This window comes from Halyomorpha halys, unplaced genomic scaffold (genome assembly GCF_000696795.3).
Source record: "Halyomorpha halys isolate HHAL.00 unplaced genomic scaffold, Hhal_1.1 Scaffold747.1, whole genome shotgun sequence".
In the NCBI taxonomy this organism is placed as follows: domain Eukaryota; kingdom Metazoa; phylum Arthropoda; class Insecta; order Hemiptera; family Pentatomidae; genus Halyomorpha; species Halyomorpha halys.
In genome coordinates, this window is record NW_027111002.1 from 41788 (window position 1) to 66397 (window position 24610).

General features: G+C 34.1%; 1 protein-coding gene across 3 annotated transcripts in view; it reads left to right on the forward strand.

The window, feature by feature from the left end:
• The window catches only part of LOC106685823 (ataxin-7-like protein 1), a 49385-nt gene that overhangs the window by 6406 nt on the left and 18369 nt on the right, over positions 1–24610 (forward strand). For 2 of the 3 annotated variants that reach the window (XM_067049085.1, XM_014428751.3), the window contains exons 3-5: positions 7598–7702; positions 9902–10290; positions 13687–14169. In XM_067049085.1, coding sequence (XP_066905186.1) covers positions 7598–7702; positions 9902–10290; positions 13687–14169 — 977 coding nt within the window. Of the gene's footprint in view, positions 1–6719; positions 7124–7597; positions 7703–9901; positions 10291–13686; positions 14170–24610 lie in introns of those variants that run through there. The other variant, XM_067049084.1, reaches the window with a different exon arrangement.

Consider the following 24610-nt stretch of genomic DNA (forward strand, 5'->3'; position numbering starts at 1 on the left):
GTGGAACCCCGTTATAACGACCCCCGATAAACCGACTCTTCGCATAAACCGACCCTTTTTTCGATAGAATCCCTCTCAATAGTCCGACCTTTTGAAACATCGCTCCTCGCATAACCCGACTATTTCTGAGAAGAAACACCCCTTGTTTGCATACGACGTTTCCTCTGTACTTTGTAACTATTTTCCTGGAAAGATGATTCACTTCTCGCTCCTTGTTTGAAAAATCGGTTCAATCTTATCTTCCACAGTGTTAACATCAAAGCGTTATACGATGTCTAAAAAAAGTCTTGTACTATCGCGGAAAAACTTGAGGCCCTTAAAAAAATCGAAATGGGTGAGCGACCTATCAAAGTAGCTAGTGATTTAGGAGTTGGCGTTACTACTGTGAAGGACTGGAAAAAAAATCGGGATCAACTAATTTCATTTAGTGTTTCATAGTTGTCAGATGACCCAGCAAATGAAAAAAGACTTAGAAAACCTGCATCGGATAAATTGGTTTTGTATTCTAATTTTTATGTATTTTTCATTCACCCTTGAACATACGTAAGTCTAATTTCCCAGCGTAACAGACTCCGCTTAATCCGACCTTTTTATGGGACCGACCTCACCCCAAGTCCCAAACAGGTCGTTATAACGGGGTTCCACTGTATACAAAAAGGTTTTGGAGTAAAATATATTCAGAAGCCTAAGGATGAGGAAAACTCTAGGAGTGTAGATAGTCATTCTAGCTAAATAGACTATTACTGGAAAATAGAATGGGATTGGGACAAAGATAGAAAGGATAGATAAAGAGATGATGATTGAAGTAGGACGGTTGATAGAAATGCTGATGATTACAGATGGAGAGAAAGAAGGAAAGGCGATAACTCTTGTCGCAGGAAAGATTACAGCTGGAGAGAAAGAGGAAAAAATGGTAGATATGATGAAGATAAAAATAGAAGAAGGTTTATAGAAGATGAAAACGTGAAGAAGAGAAGAAGTATATTAACAGACATAAAGAATGAAGTAGAAGGGATGAAGATTAGAGATGAGAAGATGAAAAAAAAAAAAAAAGTATTGGAGCTGATAAAAATGACTTAATCAGTTCAATACATTGAGAGCATCATAATAATGATGAAGTAAGAAGTATTAGCAACTAAAGACTAATCAAAACAAGATTCCTTTCTGCATCATAGGAAATATATTGATAAGAAAGATTTAAACAGTTTTAAGAAGGGGGCAGTGTAATGATATTATCTGGTTGATCGATTATAATTAAAATTATCGATGAATTAAAAAAAAATGTTTTTGGATACTGTATAAAAAAAAGGTACTCTTGGTTAGTTAAAGTGTTTTGAATATTTCTGTTATTTTACAATAAAATTAAATTGTTTTTGTTTCTGTTCTTTGTGGTTTGTTTCTTGGCCCAGGTAACATGTGACAATATTATAGAGCTAACAGCAAATCCTTAAGACTTGACTTGGTGAGCACAACTTTTATGTGCGTTACTATTTAATATTCATCATAATCAAACATTTTATTTATAGAGAGGTTTATTTTATGAAAACATTTTTTGAAAATAAAAATTATTTTTTATATATTGATTGGTATATAATTTTATATGGCATTATATTTGTATATAACGGATTTTTTAAAAATTATTGTATTTCATAGACTTTTTTATTTATTGATTTGTATATAACTGTATAATAGATTCTATTTGCATAAAATGGATTTTCGTTTAAATTATTTTTTATAATATATTTGTTTAGTGTAATATATTGTTTATAATTACACAATATGTTTCTATAAAATATTTGACGTTTACTTTGCCACAAAAATGAAAATTTCTCTTGAAATTGACTTACATCATATTTTTCAATATATTTTTTCCTAAACAAAAAGCTAAAATGAACATAAAAATGTAAGAAAAAGAAAGTAGCACCTGGGGCCCATTTTGACATAATCCGTTTGGTAGTCAAGTTATTAAGACTATTCTTTCATAATATTTCTTATCTCTCAAATTTTCATACTTGAAACCATAAAATGTGATGAGGATATTTCACTCATATTATTAATTTCGGACCCATTCTTTAGCAGTTGATTTTTTATTTATTTTTTCTGGTTATGTGATTTGAATTTTTTTAATTGAATTCTTCCTGAAATTTATGCTTTCAGAATGAAGTACATTTTTTTTTTTTTTTCTATGGATGTTTCCTTTTTTGACTCTTATTTTCATTCCTACGCTGAATCATTTATACTATATCCTTCTATAGGACATTTAACTGCATGTAAATACATCAATGTATTAACTTCCATAAAAAAAAATGTTAGTCTTCATGATCCATGTTACTTTTTGTTGTGTATCTATTTTATCATTTATAATTTTTCTCTTTACTTAGTTCTGAGATTATCTTTTTGATGTTATGGGGTTGGCGGGAGACAAGGAGATATGTTTAAACATTTGCCCAATAATCCAATTTCCATGTTCTAATAAATCTATAATTGCACATTAAAGATAAGCACAATAACATGTAGTCTTAGATTTGGATTGTCTTTACGGTTATGACAGTAGATATGAGATACCAGACTGATGAATATTAGAACCATTTTTGGAAATAAGAGGAAATGACTTTAGTTGATTGAAAATACAACATTGGCATTCTTCTTGTCTAAGACATTGTTTCTTAATATGAAGTTACCTTTGTAATTCTACCAATTTGTAAGGACAGACTTTTTTGAAATAACCGTTAAGATTTAAGCATTTGGTCCCAACTGAAGTTTAATCTTCTTAATACTACGGTCTGAAGTAAACACATAATACTGCAGCGGTCCTTTTAGGACCCCAATAGAATTTTTGTGTTACTTATTTTATTATTCCTAGTATCAGCATTCTATCTTGTTAGTGAAAATAAATTGCAAAATGGTTGTAAGGAGTGGATTTTTAAAATATTTAGAAAGGGAAAAAAAACCTAATTTATTATTCCATTCTTGTTGTATGGGCACACCTGAATCTTTTGTTTCTTCCACGCCAATCTCCTTAACAGCACAGTTCTTATCTTCAGTGGTTTCCAAGACATTCTTCATTATTTCTAGACTCTTTTTAGACTAATAATTAGAAATAAGATTGATTGGTTGTTCAATCTTCTTGTTATGGCTGGTTCAACAAATATCTCATTACTTGTGTTTGTACAAGTCAGCAGAAACAAACACCATTTTTGTAAGTACTCTTGTTTCCATTCAGAGTAAATATTTTCCCACAGATCAAATACATTTACTGCAACTTTATTAATCCAGTTCATAAACAAAACTATTGGGCATCTGCTGGTTTGTCTCTTGCAAGTTTATCGTCTAGTGTGTCTACTGCTCCCTTTGTAATGCACCTATAAATTTTTACAGTATAATGTAAATGGGAGAGTAAGGTTATAGGAAGTGAATCAAGGCTATATTGTTATAAATTGCAGGAAAAGCCACTAGAGTGCAGGTTGGCAAAAGACGTTTACATAAACAGGAATCTAACGGTCAAAAGATCGCAGAGATAAAATAGTCAATGTGAGAGTAAAAAAAAAAAGAAAAGAAAAACCAACATAAAAAGGTGTAAAATGTAAAATAATGAGATTCCAAAAAAGTAATAAAATGTATCTATATATAAAGGGCATATAAAAACGAATATCTAAAAAAAACAGATATATTAGCGGGGAGTATGTAAAAACAATGTTATAAAAAATAAGAAGAAATATGGAGAACAGGAAATGAATAAAATAAGAGGTATAAGATAAGAGAGAAAAATAACTTACAGATGTAGGCAGAGATTTCTGCTAAACTGTTTGAAATTGCAGGAATAGTCGTTAGAGTGCAGGTTGACAAAGGCGTTAGATAAACAGAAATCTAACGGTCAAAAAAGAACGTTGAGATAAAATAGTTAATAAGAGATTTTTTTAAAACATATAAAAAGATTTAAATGTAAAATTATGAGAGCCAAAAGTATTAAAATGTATAAATATGTAGTGGGTATGTAAAACGGATAATTTAAAAAAAAAATTGTATATGTGTATAAGATTACAGGTGTTTTAATAAATTAATAATTTGGGAATAGGCTAGGGACAGGTTTTGTTAGTCAGATTTGTGATTAACTGGGGAAGACTCTAATTGTATACAAATACTTTCGGATAGCAGTCGTTTACCATGGTTAGGAACAGTGGCTAAAATGAAAGTATTATCAAAATCAAAAGAGTGGTTGAAAGATAAACTATGTTCAGATAATTTAGAAGCAGTGAAGTTACGGGAAGATTGTTCTACTCCTAATTGTAACGCATCTTATATTGGTGATACTTAAAATTTACTCAAAGACCGCATAACCCAGCACAAGTATTCCGTATCTTCCCGTAACTTCACTGCTTCTAAATTATCTGAACATAGTTTATCTTTCAACCACTCTTTTGATTTTGATAATACTTCCATTTTAGCCACCTTTCCTAACCATGATAAACGACTGCTATCCGAAAGTATTTTTATACAATTAGAGTCTTCCCCAGTTAATCACAAAACTGACTAATAAAACCTGTCTCTAGCCTATTCCCAAATTATTAATTTATTAAAACACCTGTAATCTTATTTACAAAGTAATTCATTCCCCTTCTCCATATATATCTTCTTACCCCCTATTCTTTCCTTTTACAATATTTTTTTTTTTTCTTAAGCTCCATTATTAATTTAACTAATTCTTTATACTCATCTATGTAACTAAAAGGTTTTTAATGTTAATCATCAATATAACATTCTTATCCACTGTATCATTTATTTATTACTCACATTTTTATGTATATAAATAATAATGTAATCAGTCTACTACTGTCTTTGTCCATAGTTATTAATCAACTTTTTTTTCTCTAAATGATGATTGTTGTCTTTTTGTTTTTATAGCCCTGATGAAGACCTGAAAATCAGGTCGAAACGTCGGCATAAATAAATATTTTTTTGTTTATTTATGTTGTTTTTTTGCTGACCATACCCCCCCTCCCCCGACCATCTTCTCCAATCAGTAATCTACAGTCAACTGTCTACACCTCATTACAGACCATTTTAAATTTAGTTTGATTTTTCCCCAAAATTTTTGATCTTCTAAGACTGGCTTTTAGGAAATTTATATTGTTTATGCTATATTCTTTTTTCCTAGGATTAGCCATTAGTAGCTGATTAGCAATTTTTTTCATTTTATAGAACAAATACCATATCAGCAATAATGCCAACATTATATCAACTAAGGTTTAGGATACTAATTTACCCTTTAAAGATGGTGATTCACTTTTGCAGTCTGGAGAGAAGTGGGCTCCTGCGACTGTGATCCGTTTTTTCACAGTCGGGAGAGAAATGGGTTCCTGGGATGGTAAACTGTGTTGACAGTCTCTTTGCATCTTTTCATTGAAGAACTCTTTGCCTCTTTTCATTGAAGAATTCTTTGCCTCTTTTCATTACTACTCAGATAGTAAGACCTTGGTACAATCTCATGGCATTCCAGGGAAGTTATTCCTATTTCTGCCAAACAATAGTGGTATAACTTCAGTTGTATTCATCTAAATGGGTTTCCCAACTCTAAAGCTCATTCCGAGTCACTTATCACAAACCGTGATGTAGCGTATTCCTTAAGTCGTCCCAACCATTTTTTTCATTATTTGTTCAGTTTATAATTTATTTTTTTAAATATGTAGTATGTTTGTTTTTCTTTCTTTTTGTATTATTATTATACAGTGAAGTCTCACATATATGAAACATTCAGTTATGCGAAGAATTTCTCAATCCCCTACAAAAACCCCTGAATTATGTGTATGTAATTATCCATTTATATGAAGCTTAGTTATAAGAAGGAAAGTTTGGACCCGCTTTATGTACATATTAGTAAATTTTATTCAGTTCTATGAATTTTTTTTTCTTCCATGACAAGACAAAGGACGAAAAATACCGTGAAAAACGAAACAGTAAACAACTGTTTTCCGCAAATAACATCCGGTCCCAATGACTCTTTATGTTTATATTCTACTCCTTAATGTATAATAATAAGCTCGGACGATTCCGATTCAGATGATGAAGATCCTTTGCCTCTTCCATTTTTGCAGAAGCTCTTGAAGCATTTGAAGTTGTAAAACGTTTTATATATGCGAAAGAAATTAGCGAGAAGGAATTTAACACCTTAACAGAATGCGAAGGAATGATGTATTCAGCCAAAAAACAACATGAACAAACAAACATAACACAATTTTTTTTTTCCACTTTACTTTGTTTTTCTTTCAACTGCATACAACATACGTATATGTACCTACTAATTACGAGAAAAAAATTATCAAAATTATACATACATAATATGTATAGCGTATTCACTTACACGAAATATTCACTTATACAAAGAATTTTTGGTACCCCCTCATATTCGTATTACTGAGACTTCACTGTATATATATAGATTTCTTTTACCTCCTTTTCTATTTTTAAATTTTATAATGGAAAAAGTACATTGTAGTTGATATATTAAAGAATAATGTTACTCGGAAAATGTGATGAATATTCTTGATGGCTAGTGGTAGAGTCGAGATAGAGAGAAAAGTTGAAGAAGAAGATATGAAGCCTATGACAACATCTTGATATGGTCTAATTCGAGATATTCGGGCTTAATCCCCAGAGCCAGCTAGATGAAGTTTGACCCAACTATCATTGCATAATATCACAACTTGCAATTATTATTATTGGTTGGGTTGGCTAAAATAGCTGCCATAAAACCGCATTGGCTATGAACGTATGGGCCCTTCCTCTTCAATTTCCTTATCTGAATCAACTGTTTCTCCATCTTTTTCAGACATCATGTTGGCTATTTCTTGGTCACTCAAAATCTGGTGTCCAGAATTGTTGTCAATTGCTATGTTTGAATCTCGGGACCTTGATTCATCTTTGTACCTCTCTATTTACTTGCTAAACTAATACTTTTTTTCAGGCTCTTACATACGGTATTATTTATGCAGATATGTATCCTTTTTTTTGTGTTGAATACTGATTATCAATGATTTGGATTTTTGACATCTGGATTATCGATGTTCTACAGTACTGTTGGTCATCCAACCATGAACATACAACTTGGACATAAATTCTCATGAATGTAAGCATTTGCTCCAAATATGCACCTACTCCAACTTGCCTTGTATTATCATTATAAATTATACTTCTTCTATACAATGTATACCTGAGTAACAAGTAACAAGGTTGAAATAATCACCCATAAAAACTTAATAAATGCACAAAAAATTTGATTAAATACACAAGATTGTGGGAGCCAATTTTTATATTGTAGGATTCCATCCTAGAGGTCCATCTCTCACTCCAAGGTCGCTATTTTAGGAGCCCTCTATCTCTTCTTGACTCGTATTTAAAAGGTTTATTAAAGAAAGTTGTAAAGAATTTTTAAGTCTGTTGAAAATAATTAAACTATCTCTAAAGGTTTTACAAATTGATGATTACTTTTTTCTCTCTCACCATTTCTTGTTTTCTGTTTGTTATTTAAACATTTTATTACACTTAGTATCTTGATACTTTACAGGCTTCAATCTAAGCATTGATTCTCACTTTGTTACAGAGATGGCAATATATGGGCTGTGTCCAAAAACTGAAATGTTTGAACTGGTGGTGTGTAATTATTGTGGTCTGAAGTACAAATTGCCTGCTTTTGCTGAACACATTAGTAAGTTTATATCTATTGTATTTATTTATTATATCAATTATATTTATGTTTTGATGATGAGTGGAAAGTATTCCTAAAGAGATGATGAGACATTCACTAAACAACTATTGTAAAACTATTAAACAATGAAAGATCACCCTTATATAAAAAAGGTTGGCAGGCAGATGGCAACCATGGGGCATTACTTACTGTACCAGGAAGTGTATACTGAATAATAGGTTCTTGATATAATAAAATCATAATAGTAGTTTTTTGGATATATTATTCCTAATATGACTTACTCCATCAGATCCTTTTCTCCCAGAAATTATTGAGGTTTGACAAATGGATTGCCATGCTTTTCTTAGCTTTAGGCAAAACTGACAAGGTCTAGATGTTATCCATCCATGTTGTTCTTTGGTCTCTTCATCACTGACCTTTAACCTTCTGCCCGTGACCATTGTAATTTTTATAGCTGTCTGATTTTCCATACAAAGAATTTAGAGCTATGAAATTTTTGTTGAGGAGTGAGGTAGCTCATTGAATAAGGTATTTCCAGGCCTGGGTTGGAGTCTGGGTGTAGCAGATAATTATTTATTCTGTTATATCAACTATGAATTGAACCCTGGGACAGGAAACCCTCCTGAGTCACACAAAGCCTGTATAAAGTACCCCTAATTAGGGGGAAAACCTGGCAGTTTGGTATGGTACTGACCAAATCACCTCTTTCCACAACTGTTGGTGTGGACTTACCAAGTTCTCATCATGGGTTGTAGTGATAAAGGTTTATTTTATTGTTATTATTTTTTTTTATGGGATTTTTAATACCTTGTTTTAAGGGGCCACTGGAGATGTAATCCTTTATAATTTTCAGTAGGTTTGCTAAGCATATTCAGTTAAAATAAAAGTTTATTCTGTTTTGATTGTTTAATTTTTTTATTTAGTTTATTTTAGTTTTTAATATTTTGTATGATTAGTGTTGTCCATTAAAATTTTTTAAAATTATAATCTTATATTTACATATTTTTATATGAAAAATATATACAGTCAAAGGTCCTTATTTGCGGAGGATACGTTTTGTAAACACAAAGTGGTAATTTTTACAAGATTTAAGGGGGTATATTCCAAAATTTCAAACTAAAAATATTCAATTAAAGCAGTAAATAAAAAAAGGCCAAGTTAAATATTATAAACCTATAAAACAACAGGAATATACAACTTTTTTTTTACCTAAACTATAAAGTGTTGGCATTAATTTTTATAGGTAACGTAACAAAGATTATTTTTTCGGGTAGGGGTTAGGATTTTTTTTTGGGTTAGTTGAACTTAATTAACATATTAAGCAAATTAATCATTTCAGAAATAGCACGGGTCTGCATCCTACTGATAATCTGGCTTCCCTTACCCATGTATCATACAGTACTGAACCACTTTAGCTGAGACCTTTTTTACAATTGAGGAGTAGTGTACTATTAAGGAAATTACCTGATTTTGTATCCTATCTTTTCTATTTTACCCTGCAAATTGTTATATGTACCAATTCCCTACAACGATTAACACAGGAGTATGAGCAATTTAAAATTAGTCATGTTGTTGCTCAGGAAATTTAACTGTTCCTAACAAACTCATTACTGAAAGCCTAAAACAGCTTGCTGCTTGCTATGGAAACCTTCCTCTTTTATTTTGCTATCCTTTCTGAGTTTCTCTCTCAAATACTTGAAGCTGTGAACCCTGTTCATTTTTTTTACCGTTAAGGAAAAACGGGAAGTCACAATCATTTCTTAAAAGAACCATCTAAACTTTTCTGTATTTATACTATGCTCTCTTTGATGTCTCATTTTGAATGTGGGTAACGTTTACTCGTCTACTTTGGTTGGTTGGGTATCTCAATTGAAGCAAGACTTAAGAAATATGATTCATCTAGGTCTAGCTGACATAGACAATTTTTTGTACATTTACTAAAAATGAATGAGAGTTAGATTCTTAAAGTGAAGGATGTTTCTAGGAGTGATATTTATATATGCTCCATGATTTCTTCACAATAATAATCTTGTTTTTTGAATCACTGCAAAATAAAAAACTGATATTGTTAAATAAAATTAAAGTGTTAGTATTTAGTTGTCCTAATATTTTATTAATTTACTGTTTATCTTTATTGTTATCTGATTTATTAATTTATTATATGTGAACCAAGTAATTTAGTTTATAATTTTGTTTCAGGCCTTAGGCATAGTGGAGATAAGAAAAGTGGGACATCGTGTATAGAAAAACCTACAACTCCTAAAAAAGGAAAGTTAAAGAAACCAAAGGAAAAATTTAAAATAAAAGCAGAGTCTTTAACTGTAAAGGTTGATATGAACATGAAAATAGATTTTCTGGAAATTGTAAGTGACAGACAATCACTGACAATTGATTCTGAGACTGTTTCCAAATTGAAGCAGTTGCATGTGAATTCGAAAACGTTTATCAAAAATTCAGAGTATAATGTTCTTAATAATGAGGAGAGCTATAAAGTTAATGAATCTGTTCTGATAAAGGACACACCTAGTCATAAATTAATTGGTGCTAATGATATAAAAAGACATGATGTCTCTTCTCCTGTATCACAGGTTTGTTTGGTTTAAGATCAATAGGTGGATGCATGCATGTTGGCAACGTAGTTCAGGTATTGTTTTTCTTCATAACAATACAGCTTTCTGCATGAAACAATAATGCATCTATTATTCTTAGTTTGGGAAATCATTTTTTGATAGATTTCTATTGTTTGTCTTTTAATTTATATTTTATTCTTGCTTGTTATTTTAAGGTGATGGTATAATGTGTATGGTTATGTTTGGTAGTTTCTTTTGTCATAATATGGTGATTTTAATTTTGATTTGTTGTATGTTTTTGAGTTATGTCTTAATGGCTTTATATCTGCCTTGTTCTATGTTGTGAGGGTGAGGATTGTCAGTTCAACTGATAACATAGAAAAATATGTAGAATTTGCGACATGAGGTCAAAGTATGTAGATTTTTTTTTTTTAATTCACTCAACCTGAACCTGAACCTGTTTTAGATTGTATGAATAGGTTTTATTCATCATCTTACTTCTGATTCATATGTAACTTTCAGATTTAGTAAGTTTTTCGAAATAGTAAGTTATATTTATTTTGAGCAGAATGAAATTGTTGTTTTCTTGAAAATACAATTATTTACTAATTTAAAAATCTATTAGTAATGTATAATATAGTATTTATTTCTTGTTTAGCTAACTGAAACTAATTGATTGATATATGCATATATATGTGTGTGTATGTGTAATGTATATATACACACACATTACAAAATAACAGATGCATGCACGTATTGGTTACAGATAGTTTAAATTGTGCCATTTTCTTATTCAAAAAATTGGTAGGTTTAATGTAAAAGAAAGACATCAAAATATTTTAATTAGTATTTTCTATTGAGTTAATTTTTTTTTAACTGAAATAAAAAATGGAATTAGTGATATTTATTAATGAAGTACTGAATTTCAAATTTTATTGGCCATTATGCAGTTTACATTTACGTTGAACCTAAAAAAAAACCAAACTAATAACCTATGATATAACATTCTGTCTTCAGGTCTGTGGAAGGCAATGTTATCCTTAAGCAGCCTGCATATTTAGATGATATATAAATGTTTATTGAAATGTATGCTACTTTTAAGTCTTAAAACTTTCTCCATATTTTCATAAAAAATGGTGGATGTCTATAGAAGTTCTTGAATTAGAGAAATTGAAATTGTAAAATACAAATGACAGTTGTGGATAACCTTTATTTTTAATGAAAAATTTAATATGAAATTCAGCTTAATTTATTCATACCATACCTTTGATGCAACACTAACATAACTCCAAATTTTAAATTTTGCGTAAATGAGAGTTTAAAGATTTTAACTGTATATTTCAATTCATTTTGTCTATGTTTCCAATTAAACTACTACAAGTTGGTTTATGTAAATGTGTTATTCATTTAAGTTGGCCTATTTCACACTTATCTAATTGCTTAAATGATTTTTAATTGACATCTTGCCGATACTAACATGGGTTGTTCTTTTTTACACCATCTTGGCTGTCTGGTAATGAAAATTTAGCTGAAACCGACATATACATATATTTTACCTAACTGTTAGGTTACTAATATCATATTGATGCTGACACACTTCCTTATTTTAGCTTATTGATAGAAATATTCCCTGTGAAGTGGGTGTTTTATAACAGGGGGTGCAGTAAGCTCTTGGAAGGAAGTTATCTGGCCACATGTGCTTCAGCTGATTCTCAGTAATTGTGTTCAGAGAATTTCTTGGTTGCAAAACCTCTCTGTTAAGATTAAATTTCATTTTCTTGCTAGTGAAGTGAGTAGAAATCATAAGGTATGATTTGGCTTAACTAGTCATGATATTCTTCTTCTTTAAGATGTTGGAAAAAGAGCTCTCTCTCTCTCTCTCTCTCTCTCTCTCTCTCTCTCTCTCTCTATATATATATATATCCCCCCTTCCTCCCTCTCTCCCTTCCTTAATGCACAATTAAGATAAACCCAAACTACAATTTTGGTAATTATAGAGGCTTCAGTGTCTTGAAAAAGTCAGTACCCACATCCAGAGGTGTATTAAAATCATGTTCTCACCATAAGAGTAACTTAGTTCTTTGTGTTAATTAGTTCACTAGTAGATTGAAGTAACTTAATAGTGTACAAGATTTCCCCCTTATGTCAGAAATTACCAGGTAGGGAGTAAAAAAAATGCTTATGATTGTACATTTGAAGGAAAAAATAATTCTTTGCTTTTGACATGTGTATACATAAAGATACGGTGGTAAGATGGAGATCTGCCATAACCGAAACCCTGTTAATCCAAAATTTCTTTTTCTTTTCATTAATCTTGAAGAAATTTTATTTAAACCCCTTAATCTGACAATAAAAATTTTTTCTTCACTATAAACTAATATTGAATTTCTAAAAAAATTAACATTTAAGTTTTGTGTATTAAGCAACAGAGAAGAGATGGAGAATATGGACCTACTACACCTCCATCGGAATAATTTTTAAAATAGCTAGGTTTTATCTGGTAAAAGGAAGTGAATAGTAACCTCTATTGATTGAAAATTTGAAACAATTAGTAAACTAAAAAAAAAAAAATAATAAAATTTGAAAAAAACTATAGAAGATTCAAATTAAAAGAGTATTGTTGGGTAAACAATAGGACAACATTTTTGTGTTCTATGTTCAACTGCTACTTTATTAGGGCAAGTGTACTCAATATATTGTGTACTCTTTATTCCAATTACAGTATTCACAACTTCATTTAAACTACAGTTGGCTAAGTTTGAATCAGGCCTTAGTGCTTTATTAAATATATTTAATAATTTAATAATAATAATAATGCTTTATTTAATAATTTATTAAAAATAATCAACCATCTGAAATTAAAAATCATTATTTACTTGATAATGAATTTTTTCTTTGTTTTTTAGAGTGTTAGTATTACATTGAGGGTGCTCCATGAATATCAAATTATTAAAGATTAAGAAAAAAATTGTTTTGTTTTGGTACCCCTCATTGATTTTAATGTGGCTGTTAAAGGGTTAATGTTGGTTTCATGAATTTAATTGTATCTATAAGACCTAGTATAACTCTAGTAAAACATGAGTATTGATGCATTTTTTGGAGCTGCCTACTTAAATTATGGCCATTTATCATGTTTCCCTATCCAAATTAAGAATATGAGACAATGTTGCTTGATGCAAGTCATTTTAAAGTTGATTCATTAGATATTACATCCTGATGGACTCATATGTTTCTTTTTTCCTCTCCAAACAATAATTTAAAGTTATTAAAATGAAAGAAAAATAATTAATATAATGAAATGATTTCATTAAAGATAGACCAGAAAATAAATTACAGCATAAACATTGCTTCTAAACTACTTGAAACGAATAACTTTCAAAATTATTTTTTCATGTCATTTTTTTTTTTTTTCAGGACGATGAGATAATTAATATGCAGCCCATTGTAAAATTGTCACCAATCCACTCTAATCCAAATGTATCAAAATCCAATAGTTTAGATAAGACTGATTTAAAAAGAATTCATCTCGACAATGAACCAAAAAAATCAATACCTTACAGTCCTGGTACTCATTGTGAGATTCTTGATAGTGAAATTGAGCCGTGTATACAAAATTTAGATAGTAAGGTCCATTCAACTTCCTCAAAAAAGGTAGTTGCTGATCGTTCTAGATTATATGATGCTAATTCAACATTAGAAAAAGATACTTTGAAGGAGAAAAATGAAAAAACATCCAAGAAGCCAAGATTTGAAGTTTCTGTTCTATCAAGTGGCCTATCAAAAGCAGACAATAAGAATGTTACAGTACTGAAGTATCATAAGACAGTTGATATGATCAGAGCACCAGTTATAGGAAATATTTTCAATAAAGAAAGCACTGCAGGGAGTAGAAAACAGGTATGATTTTCTTATTATTAAACATTATAAATACCTTGCTCATAATTATCTTAATTCTCAGATTGTCCTAGTGTACACCATTCTAAAATTTTAAATTGTGAAATTTAGGAGAGTATGGATTACACAGCTTGATACTTTTTTCCTAATTATTAAAAGTAAGTTTTTTGGTTAGATAGTTTGTATAAATTGATAATGTGGAATATAATTGTAGGGAAGTTTTAATTTTTTTTATTCAAATAGCATTGGTCACTTGACTTGATAAATTAAATTTTTATCATTAGAACATGGACATTTTTTTAAACATATTAGTGAAAGGGTCCTCAACCTTTTTGTACCTGTGGGCACATTTATAGGTTATCTGCCAGTTTGTGGACACTAAAGTCATTTTTTTTTTTTTATTAAAATAAGTTTTAATAAAAAAAATAATCATTAACAAATATCATACAGTTTAAATAAATAAGTGGACCTTAAATGACACTAGCTTTACTATCTTGAGAGATATTGCTTACTAATCACACTAGACCTGTTGCTGCTTTTGTATTGCCTGGACAATAAATGTTATCATAAAGGTATATCATGAATTTTATACTATCGCAGTTGCTGTGAAATTGTGACTTTAAAGTGTCTCCACAGGACTCAAATTGTCTTCTTATTAATAGGAGTACTTACAGGTCACTGCAGACTTAAAAGACATCTTAAGATATGTGGAGTAGTCCATGATGAAACCTGCTGCTTATGCGGACAGGCTCTAGAAACTGCCTTACATTACATAGCAGATTGTGGTAGGTATGTGTCACTAAGATACAGGCTTTTAGGCTCTGATAGAATTACAGGAAATGAGGCTTCCTCTATAGATTGGGAGTCCCTTTTGAATTTCATTAGAAAGTCGAAAAGGTTCGATATAGAGGAATAAGATATATAAAAGAGCCATTCCATTGGTTTGTCTTGGGGATGGCAAAAAGGACCAATAGGCTCACTTGCCGGACTTGTTCCCCCACCATTACCAGTACCAGTACCTATGGGCTGAGGTGAAATGGAGGTACACTCAGATTCCTTCCTTGTTGGTTATTAGCTTCTTTGTTGCCTGGTTTGCTTGAATGTCCAGACACCCATTCAATATTTACTATTTTATAATTTTCAATATTGTTAAAGATGGTATTACTGTCCTCCTCAACTCTTGTGTTGCATATTTTTTTTGTGCTCCTATCTCTTGCTGCCTGCTGTGAATGTTATAAGCTAAGCCTGGATTTTTATGCAGTTACATATTTTGTTTGTATGCTTTTTTTAAGCCGTTGATTGAAAATCTTTACAAATCAATGTACCCATATGCAATTAGCCAAGTTTTATTTTGCTTATTTGACGATAAATGCATATATTTGCATAATTGGACTATTTCAGTTTAAACAAAATAGAAATAAATTATCCAGCAATAAATATGAAATTCCAGATAGCAATCAAAAGTTCATATATTAGAAAAAATTGCCTAACCGTAATGACTCAATCCCTCTAAGATTCAAATGCAGTATGATTTCAATTTGCTTACCAAGAGGAATAAACTGTAAGAATGTATATTGATTAATAATATGATTCAAGTGGAGTTTTTAAACTATTACTTGCATATTATACATCATATTCTAAGGTTATTTACTGCATAAAAATATGCGCTTTGGTTATAGGTCTACCCTTCATTGTTTCTGATGACAAAATACAAGCACAGAATTTGAGTTGCACTTAATACTTTAGCTTGAAATATTGAGGTGTATTTTTTTAAGGAGATAGATGTTTCATCTAATGGCTGATCCTTTCACTAGATCCTAAAGAGATATTTTCTTTTGAGGAGAAGCTGTTGGTTGGGTCTCGTCAGTATACTCGCATCAACTTTCGGTCTTCCCTTTCCCTTTTAAGGTTATCTACTTGTCCCTGTTGTTTTATTTTTCAAATAATGTACACCCATTAATCAACTGAATAATTCATATTTTCATCTGTTTGGTGGTTGCAAATGTACACGTGTTTTTACAGTTTAATCATTGTAATATTCAAAAACCTTATCACTTTTATAAATATTACACCATCTCGCATAATAATGTAAGACTTCACTTTACGATAATTTTTATCGCCCATTAATCTATTGAATAATTTACAAGTTATTTTTCATAGATATTCTTTATTAACTTAACAAGTTTAATTCAAAATTGTAGGCAGTTCTGCCATTAGGGATATGTAAGTCCTGAATGAACTACACAATTCAAAAGAACTCTTCAATAGGTATCATAGAGAACAATGAACAATTATAATGTATGATATTTCAATGGTTACTACTCCTACTCCGATCCCTGTACACTGTACACATATTTACACTTAGTTATTAGGTTTATAGATATTATGGTTAAACATTTATCTCAAGACCACCTCAGTTCCATGAAAATGGAAATTTAAAAAAAAACTTGGCAAATAAGTGAAAAATGGAACCACTTAAAAAGATTTTTCTTTAATTTATATTTTCTTGTAAGTACACAATTTTATATACAAATTTACAAAGATTTTAATAATTTTCTTCATGTTTTAAATCTTCTAAACTGAATGAGCTGACGCTTATTAAGTTTGTTAGGTCTTTGGGGTGAAGGTTGTTGTAAATGGTTAAAAAAACAAAACATTTAATGTACATTTGAAAATAATTTGTCTTCAGCTTAACAGATTTGATACCCATTTTGTATGCTCCAAAAATATGAGATGGTAAACAAGACTTGTTCTTCAGGAAAAGTGATCAATGATCCCAGGAAGTTTACTAACTTTTTTTAAAATTAGTTAAATGTACTGAGTTTTAAAGAACTTTTACACACCTCTGCTGTATAAAGCTAAGAAAAATTGTTTTTATTTTGATATTAATTTTTTTTGGAAGAAGTAAACATTGTGTTGGCCCCAGCTGACGAATTGGAAGTTTACAGAGTATGCCAACAAGATCCAATCATCAGCTCCTTACTAGAAAATTGATCCATATGCTCCTGTCTCTGAGACTTGATCTATAAGAGAGCCATTTGTGTAGTTCACAACCGTATTTAGCTTCTTTTTTTTATCAATTTTTACATTGTACTGCCGTGTACGGGGCTTCGGGGTTTCTAAGCCCGACTAGGAGTTCCCCGTACAGGTATTATATTGAAATTTATTCATATATTCATGTATTTGTATTATGTATTTGTATTTATATATTTATATTATGTATTTCTATTATATATTTATATTTATATTATGTATCTCTATCTGAAAAAGTATGCGCTTTATTTAATTCAAACACTAGACACCATCTGGACCCCCTCGCCATGGTATGCTAGATATGAATATCTATAATTAATCATTGGAGTTCCTTTCCAACGGTATCGTGTTCACCAATTTACTATGCTATTATATATGAGGTGGCATGCAGGGATTCTTAATTATAAAATAAAATCTCTGTTACATATTTTGTATTTACAATTATATATACATTACCAAGAATAATATTATGAGAGAGCATGGTAGACTTGTTTCCTTATACTTTAATTATAAGATTATGAATTGAGAAGAACCAGTTGGGATCTTTGATATTTATACTAACTCTAAGTATTAATTCTATCCTTGCCATTCAATTTACAACAGAAAAGGTCTTACTTGTTTCGGTACATCGGTCGGCTTGGCGGTTGTTGCGGAAGAGCGTCCATATTCGCCTCCCAGCTGCTGAATCCCCGGAGGTGTGGCTTCCTTTTCTCTCAGACTGTCTTCCTTGTGTCCAACTCCCAGACTCCCCTTCTTTGTTCTTCCCCCTTTTTGTTTGTCCCAGACTCTCAGACTGTCCTTCCGTCAGACTTCCTACAAGACTGTCAGACTCTCTCCAACTGTCTTCAACTCCTAGACTGTGTTTCTCCTGCCCTTTTTGTTTATTTTCTACCGTCTCCTTCTGACTCCTTCTTTTGATTTCTGTCCTTTGATTGGTTCTTCTATTTTCAGAGGGGGTGAGAAGGTCCAATGACCTTCGACGAAAGTCGGTCTTTTTCGTACCTTTCATCTTTAAAGGTTTCTTCTTTGAAGAAAGCCGGCTTACTGTATTTTCCCCGAGGTGTCTAAAATGGTCACGTGCAAGATACAGGCTATTTGTTTGTTTATCTCTGCCTACACGGTCAACCGTTCCCAGGGGGTGCATACCCTCTTTTATCTATATACCTCTGTACATTTATTTAGATCTGTTGCCGACGAGTATTTGCCTAGGTCCGGCGGTATCTTTATATCCGGCGGACAAAATACTATTAGGATTTGTGCTTTGATCTCCATATGGAATTGTGTTAAACTTAAGATTATTTCCATTGCAGCTGTTGGAGTAGTTCACGTAGTGGCTATTTTCATTAAACAGGTTAATCTCTGTTGTTTACTGGATCTACCTACAATTGCTTTATGCCACCATTACATGCCTGCACTGTGGAACCCTGGGTCTAATGGTTATATTATTATATTAAGGCTAAATATAGCACTTCATGGGATGCCAGAATTTACTTTTCTATTTTCTCCTGAACGGATAGTCCGATTTTGGATCTGAATATAGAAGTTACTGAAATTAGGTTTAAAAAACACCAATCGAATAATAAGGAAAATTAGATGCAAAACTATGAGTTAATGATAAATTTTAAAAAATGTGGCCTTATAGGCATTTGCAGTACTGTTCACTGGAACTAATGAGACATTCCATAAAATTCTGGCATTTATACAGCGATTGTAAAGAGAAAAATACATTTTTGATTACAAGCGAAAAACCAATAGGATGAGTTGTTACCGGCCAGAACGAGACGGCAACTCAAGGCTGCAAAAACTAACTTTCTCATAGCAATACTGAAATTCGAGAACAGTCAAAGTGAATTTGTATTGGTATTCTGCTATTATTTATTTCTACACTAATTTTGAAAATAATTTGTATTATTATTTTTTTCTTAGGTATTATCCAATTAGTATTAGTAATTACTATTAGTATTTCCTGAATTGTGAGATTTTAGCCTATTGTTTGTTATCGCTTTTTTAATCATTTTTATTGGATGTTATGATTTTTTGAAATTATCCACAACTATTGTCTGTTTCGTACTTTCACAAAATAAGTTATAGAAGAATAAATAAATAATTCTTTAAATTTATTATAAATAGAAATGTTTTAGAATAAATTGTAGTAGTACAAATATTTTTCCATCTGCTACTTGTCTGTTAATAACCTATTATGAGAAACAATGATAAGAAAGGGACACAACAATGAAACCCTTATTTCGTGATAACCCTTATTCGTTTATGAGAATTTCGCTTCCAAGTCTTTTTCTGCTATATTGTTAAACATTTATAGGAAACCCATTACATATAAATAATCTAATCTGAATATATATGTGTGATTTTCCGTGACTAAAAGTTTTGACGTTTTAATCCTATATGTTTTAGCCTAATTATATTACTTCATTGGTAGTATTACCTCCCCCCTCTTTCTGTCATACACTACTTCTTCAGTGAAAATCCCATTTTATTCAAAATGTGTCACAGCTAACATGGAGCGTATTTTCATAGAAGGTCAAAATATTGTAAATATATAAATACAGATCACTCTGGGTAGGCCTTGCAGCATTGAAGGAGAAACAGAAATGGAATAGGGTAACTGAGGGGCTAAGGGAGGGAAGGTAACAGTCCATGTAATGGGAAAATGCCCGAGACTACCAGATAGTCATTGATTTTCATTGATAATCATTGACCAACAGATCTTTTGGAAAAGGTGGTAGCGAAGATAAAAATTAGTAGGATATTAGAATTGGAATGAAGAAGTACAGCTGTCGGAAGCTTGTGTATGACGATAAGCGAGAGTGGGTGTGATTAAACAGAAGGAGATTTGGAAAGAGGCAATACTGAAAAAATATATTTTTTGTAAAGAAGGGGAAATACTGGGAGGTACAGGAAAAATGGTGCATGAAATCACATTGAAGCAGAATAGGGTGAAGTACATGAAGGAGAGGTAGTAATATCCCCTGGTACTTTGCCCTATAACAGTCCATTGTGGGCAGTACGCAAGAAGAATGCCTCGGATGAATTCCAGAGAATGAGGGATTTGACCTCAATCATTCCTGGTGTGTAAAGGTGCCAAGTCACATCAAGATCCTTTATAACCGAACCCTGCGGGCAGCCTCTCTCGATCCTTCTCTCGACCTTGGAATAGCTACCCCTAATCTTCACACTCCTCTTACTAAGGTAACACTCACGAGGGAGTATAAGTTGCTGGGGGTGTCGAACTCTTGCAACCGCTGGAGTACGCGCGACCACCAAACACTATCGAAGGCGGAGGATATGTTGAACAGTATCATCAAGACATATTTCTCCGCCCTCCCTTCTACATCCTCACGCACTCTCAGCAGGGCATCTGTTGTTCCCTTGTCACGGGTTGAGCCGTATTGCCGTGGGTAACTCACAGCACTGAGGACTGGTCTGGGGCTATGCACTATCATATGCTCCAGTGCCTTGCTGATAACAGGGAGGAGGCATATAGGCCGATAGGCCTTCGGCAATTCCTTATCCTTGCCTCCCCCTTTGTAGAGCAGTCTCAAGTCTGCAATCCTCCACCTGCTCAGAAAGTACCCCTTATCCAAGCACTCATTGAAGATTTCCAATACCTCCTCCTCGATATATGGGGCACTGTTCCTGAGGATTGCAGCGTCCAAGGCGTAGAGTCCCGGAGCCCTCCCAATCCTCTGCCTGTCCACGGCAAGACGTAGGTCCTATAAGTCCCACGGTGGGCATAGGTCGGTACCTGGTGGGTGTGACGTGGTGCGTCTTACCATACTCTCCTCTGCAGTGTCCTGAGACGGATGATCCCCGGGGTATGTATAATCGATGTACATCATCGCCGTTTCTTCCAGGGTGGTTGCCTGGGCTCCTCCAACTTTGAAGGCAGCCATCATTTGTATTGGCTTAACCTTGCCCAGCGCCACCCTGTACGGGATGCCCCAGGGATTCTTCTCCGACTCCTCGACGATGAACTCGTCCCAGGACTTCTTCTTCTGGTGACGCACTCCGTTTCGGTATACCCTATACCTATGGTTGTTTTCCTCTCGGAGTGCAGCTCTCCTCTCTTATCTCTGCACTCCTGGCACTTGCGCCTGGCCCTATAGTACTCTCTCTTCAGCTGCGTCAGGGCCGGCGTCCACCATGGGACCGGACGTGCTCTCGCCCTGCGACACTGAAGGGTAATATTGGCCACTTGGTTGATGGTGCCCGTCAGGGTTGCCACTCTGTGGTCAATTCCTTTCTCTTCCTCCATCGGCGCCACCTCCTCCCATTCTCTATAAACCAATATCCCCTCCAGTTAACTAGAGAAGGCTCTCCAGTTCGCCGATCGGGTCACAAAGCCCCTTTCCTCCTCTAGGGCTCCGCCTTCCTCCTCCACTACACTGAAGGCTATGACCCTGTGGTTGGAGCTCGTGTCTGACCTTAGGGCCCAGTCCGCTATTCGCTTCGCCATGGGAGCCATGGTCAGTATCACGTCTATCCAACTCTGGCCCCTCTCACCCACGAATGTGGGGCCAGAGGGCTCATTCATAACGATGAGCTGACACCTAGCCACGCTCTCTTCCATCAGTCCCCCTCTGGCATCTGTGCGAACCGAACCCCAGGCCATGCTCCTCGAGTAGGTGTCGGAACAGACTATCGCATTACAGTACTTGAGTACAACAGCCTCCACAGCAGCGATACTCTCGTTGATGTCTTCATTGTTCCTTCTAGGCAGCATGTACGACGAAACAAGGGCGAAGGAGTCACCTCACGTAACATGCCTCCTGACTGCTGTGGTGAATTGCTTCAGTTCCATAACGTCAAGGGAGGGATTAACTATCACGATCGCCGCTCTAGGCCTCCTCTCACCACTGCCCAAAGCGACCACCCTCGACGCCACAACAAACCCTGTAACCACATTGTTGCGACAACATGGTTCCTGGATTACCATGTCGACCTTTTGGGCGGGAGTCCTAAGTTCGTCCGCGACCACTCGTCTTCGGCCCATATTGACCTGCAGGATCTACAGCCTACGCATAGCGCATTCTTTTCGCCTGCACGACTATCTTCTCCAGATGTAGCGGGCATTCCCTGGTGCCCGCACAATGTTGGAGATCTTTTCCCTCTCTGCCTTGCTCACTACAGTTTCTGCAGCGCGGTGTCAGTCCCTTCTTCTTTGCCGGACATTCTTTTATCTTATGCCCCGTGCCAAGACACCACTTACATGCCAGGTCCTCTGTGCATGCCTTGGCAGGGTGTCCATACTTCTGACACCGCAGGCAGAGCAGGGGGTCGAGGTAATTTCTGATGGTCATGCTCCACCATCCTGTCGTGTCGGCTGAGGACAAGTTCATCAGGGCGAGCCTCCTTTAACTTCCAGGCGGGGCCTCCTCCCCATTATAAGGAAAACTGCCTCCAACTTCTCCAGGATCTTAAATAGGAAGGATAAACTAATGGGTCGATACGCTTTAGCGACACTATAGTCCTCCTTCCTACTTTTAGGAATGAAAGCTATTAATGATTTCCTCCAAGTCTCTGGTGTATATCCTAATGCTAGAGAGGCTGTTAGAAGATCCCTAATTCGGGGGAGTAGGATATTAAGATCTTCCTTGAGCATGCATGGGAGAATACCATCCGTTCCTGGGGCCTTATAAGGCTTGAGCTCTTCCACTGCCCACTTAATGGCCCCCTCTGTAATGATAGACTCCACTAATGCCCACTTCTCTTCATTTGCCTCTCTGAGGGAATCCATGGTTGGAGGGTTGTCTAATGTTCTGTGCTGGCAACCTGGAAAGTTTGTATCCATTAAATGGGACAAGGTTTCCTCTAAGTTGGAGGTCCACTTCCCACCTGGTTTCCTTAGCGCACCTTGTGGCTGTTGACCATTGCTTCCTAATAACTTCATTAAACGAGAGGCTTCCGGCATCCTTTATATGTTGCTGCAGAACTTGCGCCAGCCATCTCGTTTATGTCTTCTTAATTATCTTTTATACTTATTAGAGGTAGTCTACTTATTAGTATACATTCTAGTCCGTCTCTAACTTTGTTTTACAAGCTTTATTATAGGCTTTTCTTGTGTTTTTTTGTAGTTTAGTCAATTCAATTAACCACTATCTGACTTTTTTACGAGACTCCCTTTTCAATAGACAAGCTTTCTTGTAGGCTGATATAACCATTCTCTCAAGTAGGCTAGATGCAATGTCTAGCTGTGATCTGGAAAGTCTTTCCACCGCAGAGGGTGAATCACCTTCCAGCCTCTCTCTGAAAAGACTCCAGTCTGCATTTCTCGGGTTTCTCTTCATTGTGAATAGAGGTTTCTCAGCTATAATCTTAAATCAACCTATGGTCAGACAGCGTTATGTCTGAGGTGACCCTCCAGTCTTTACAAAGGCTTTTAATCTGGCTTGAGGCCAGTGTAATATCTAAAACCTTGCCCCTAGCTCTTGTAACAAAGGTTGCTTTGCCCCCTCTGTTAAGTATTTCTAAATCTGTTGAGGCTAAAAATTCCAGCAAGGTTTCGCCTCGCTCGTTGGTGTCTGTGCTTCCCCACAATAAGTGTGAGCCAATTAAGAGTGGTAAATTTACCTCCCTAGCATATCGGAGAAGTCTTTCTAAGTATTGGTAAGGTGGATCTAAGCTATGGGGGACATCCTATTAACAATTTAGTCTTATTCATACCAACCTTGATGTTTAGTATCATGGTCGTAGTGTCTTTGGAATTAAGCTGAGGGAGAGGCAGCACCTGAAGGTCCTTGGAGACCCAGATGCAAGTCCTCGGGTTGTCTTCACATGGGGTTGGGCAGGTTATCCTTCCGCCTATACCCCCTAATGCTCTAATAATCCCTCTATAACAGTAAGGTTCTTGAATTAGCTAGAGGGCCGATTTGACCCCCAAAAGTGACTTGGCTAATTTGGCAGTAGCTGACTTATTGTGTTGAATATTAATTTGTCTTACCTTGATCATTGGTGTGGCAGATAAGGAGGAATATAGGAAAGGCTAGCACCTATTGGCGCTTGTCCTTCCTTTGCTCCTCCTTAGGGGGGTGGCTGCTTCACCACAAACCTATGGTCTGTGGGAGGTACCCATTATCATCCTATGCAACCAAAAATGAATCTGTTTGTGCAGACTTGTTTAATTTGCTTGTGGTCAAGTGCCTGTAAGTTCACTTTTTTTGATTTACGAATAATAAAGATAAATTTTTTAAATCCCAAAATAATTACAACAAAAATTAATGAACCAATTTCAGTAACCTCTATGGGGTTCTAGATGGTAAATCCATTTACAGTTGGGAAATTTATTATTCCGTATTCAAATAAGAAGAAAAGTAAATTTGCCCCGAAAGTGCTGCCATCTCTTGAAAAAAAATTTTACTAAAATTTAGCCTTATATTATAATATATAATAGCCT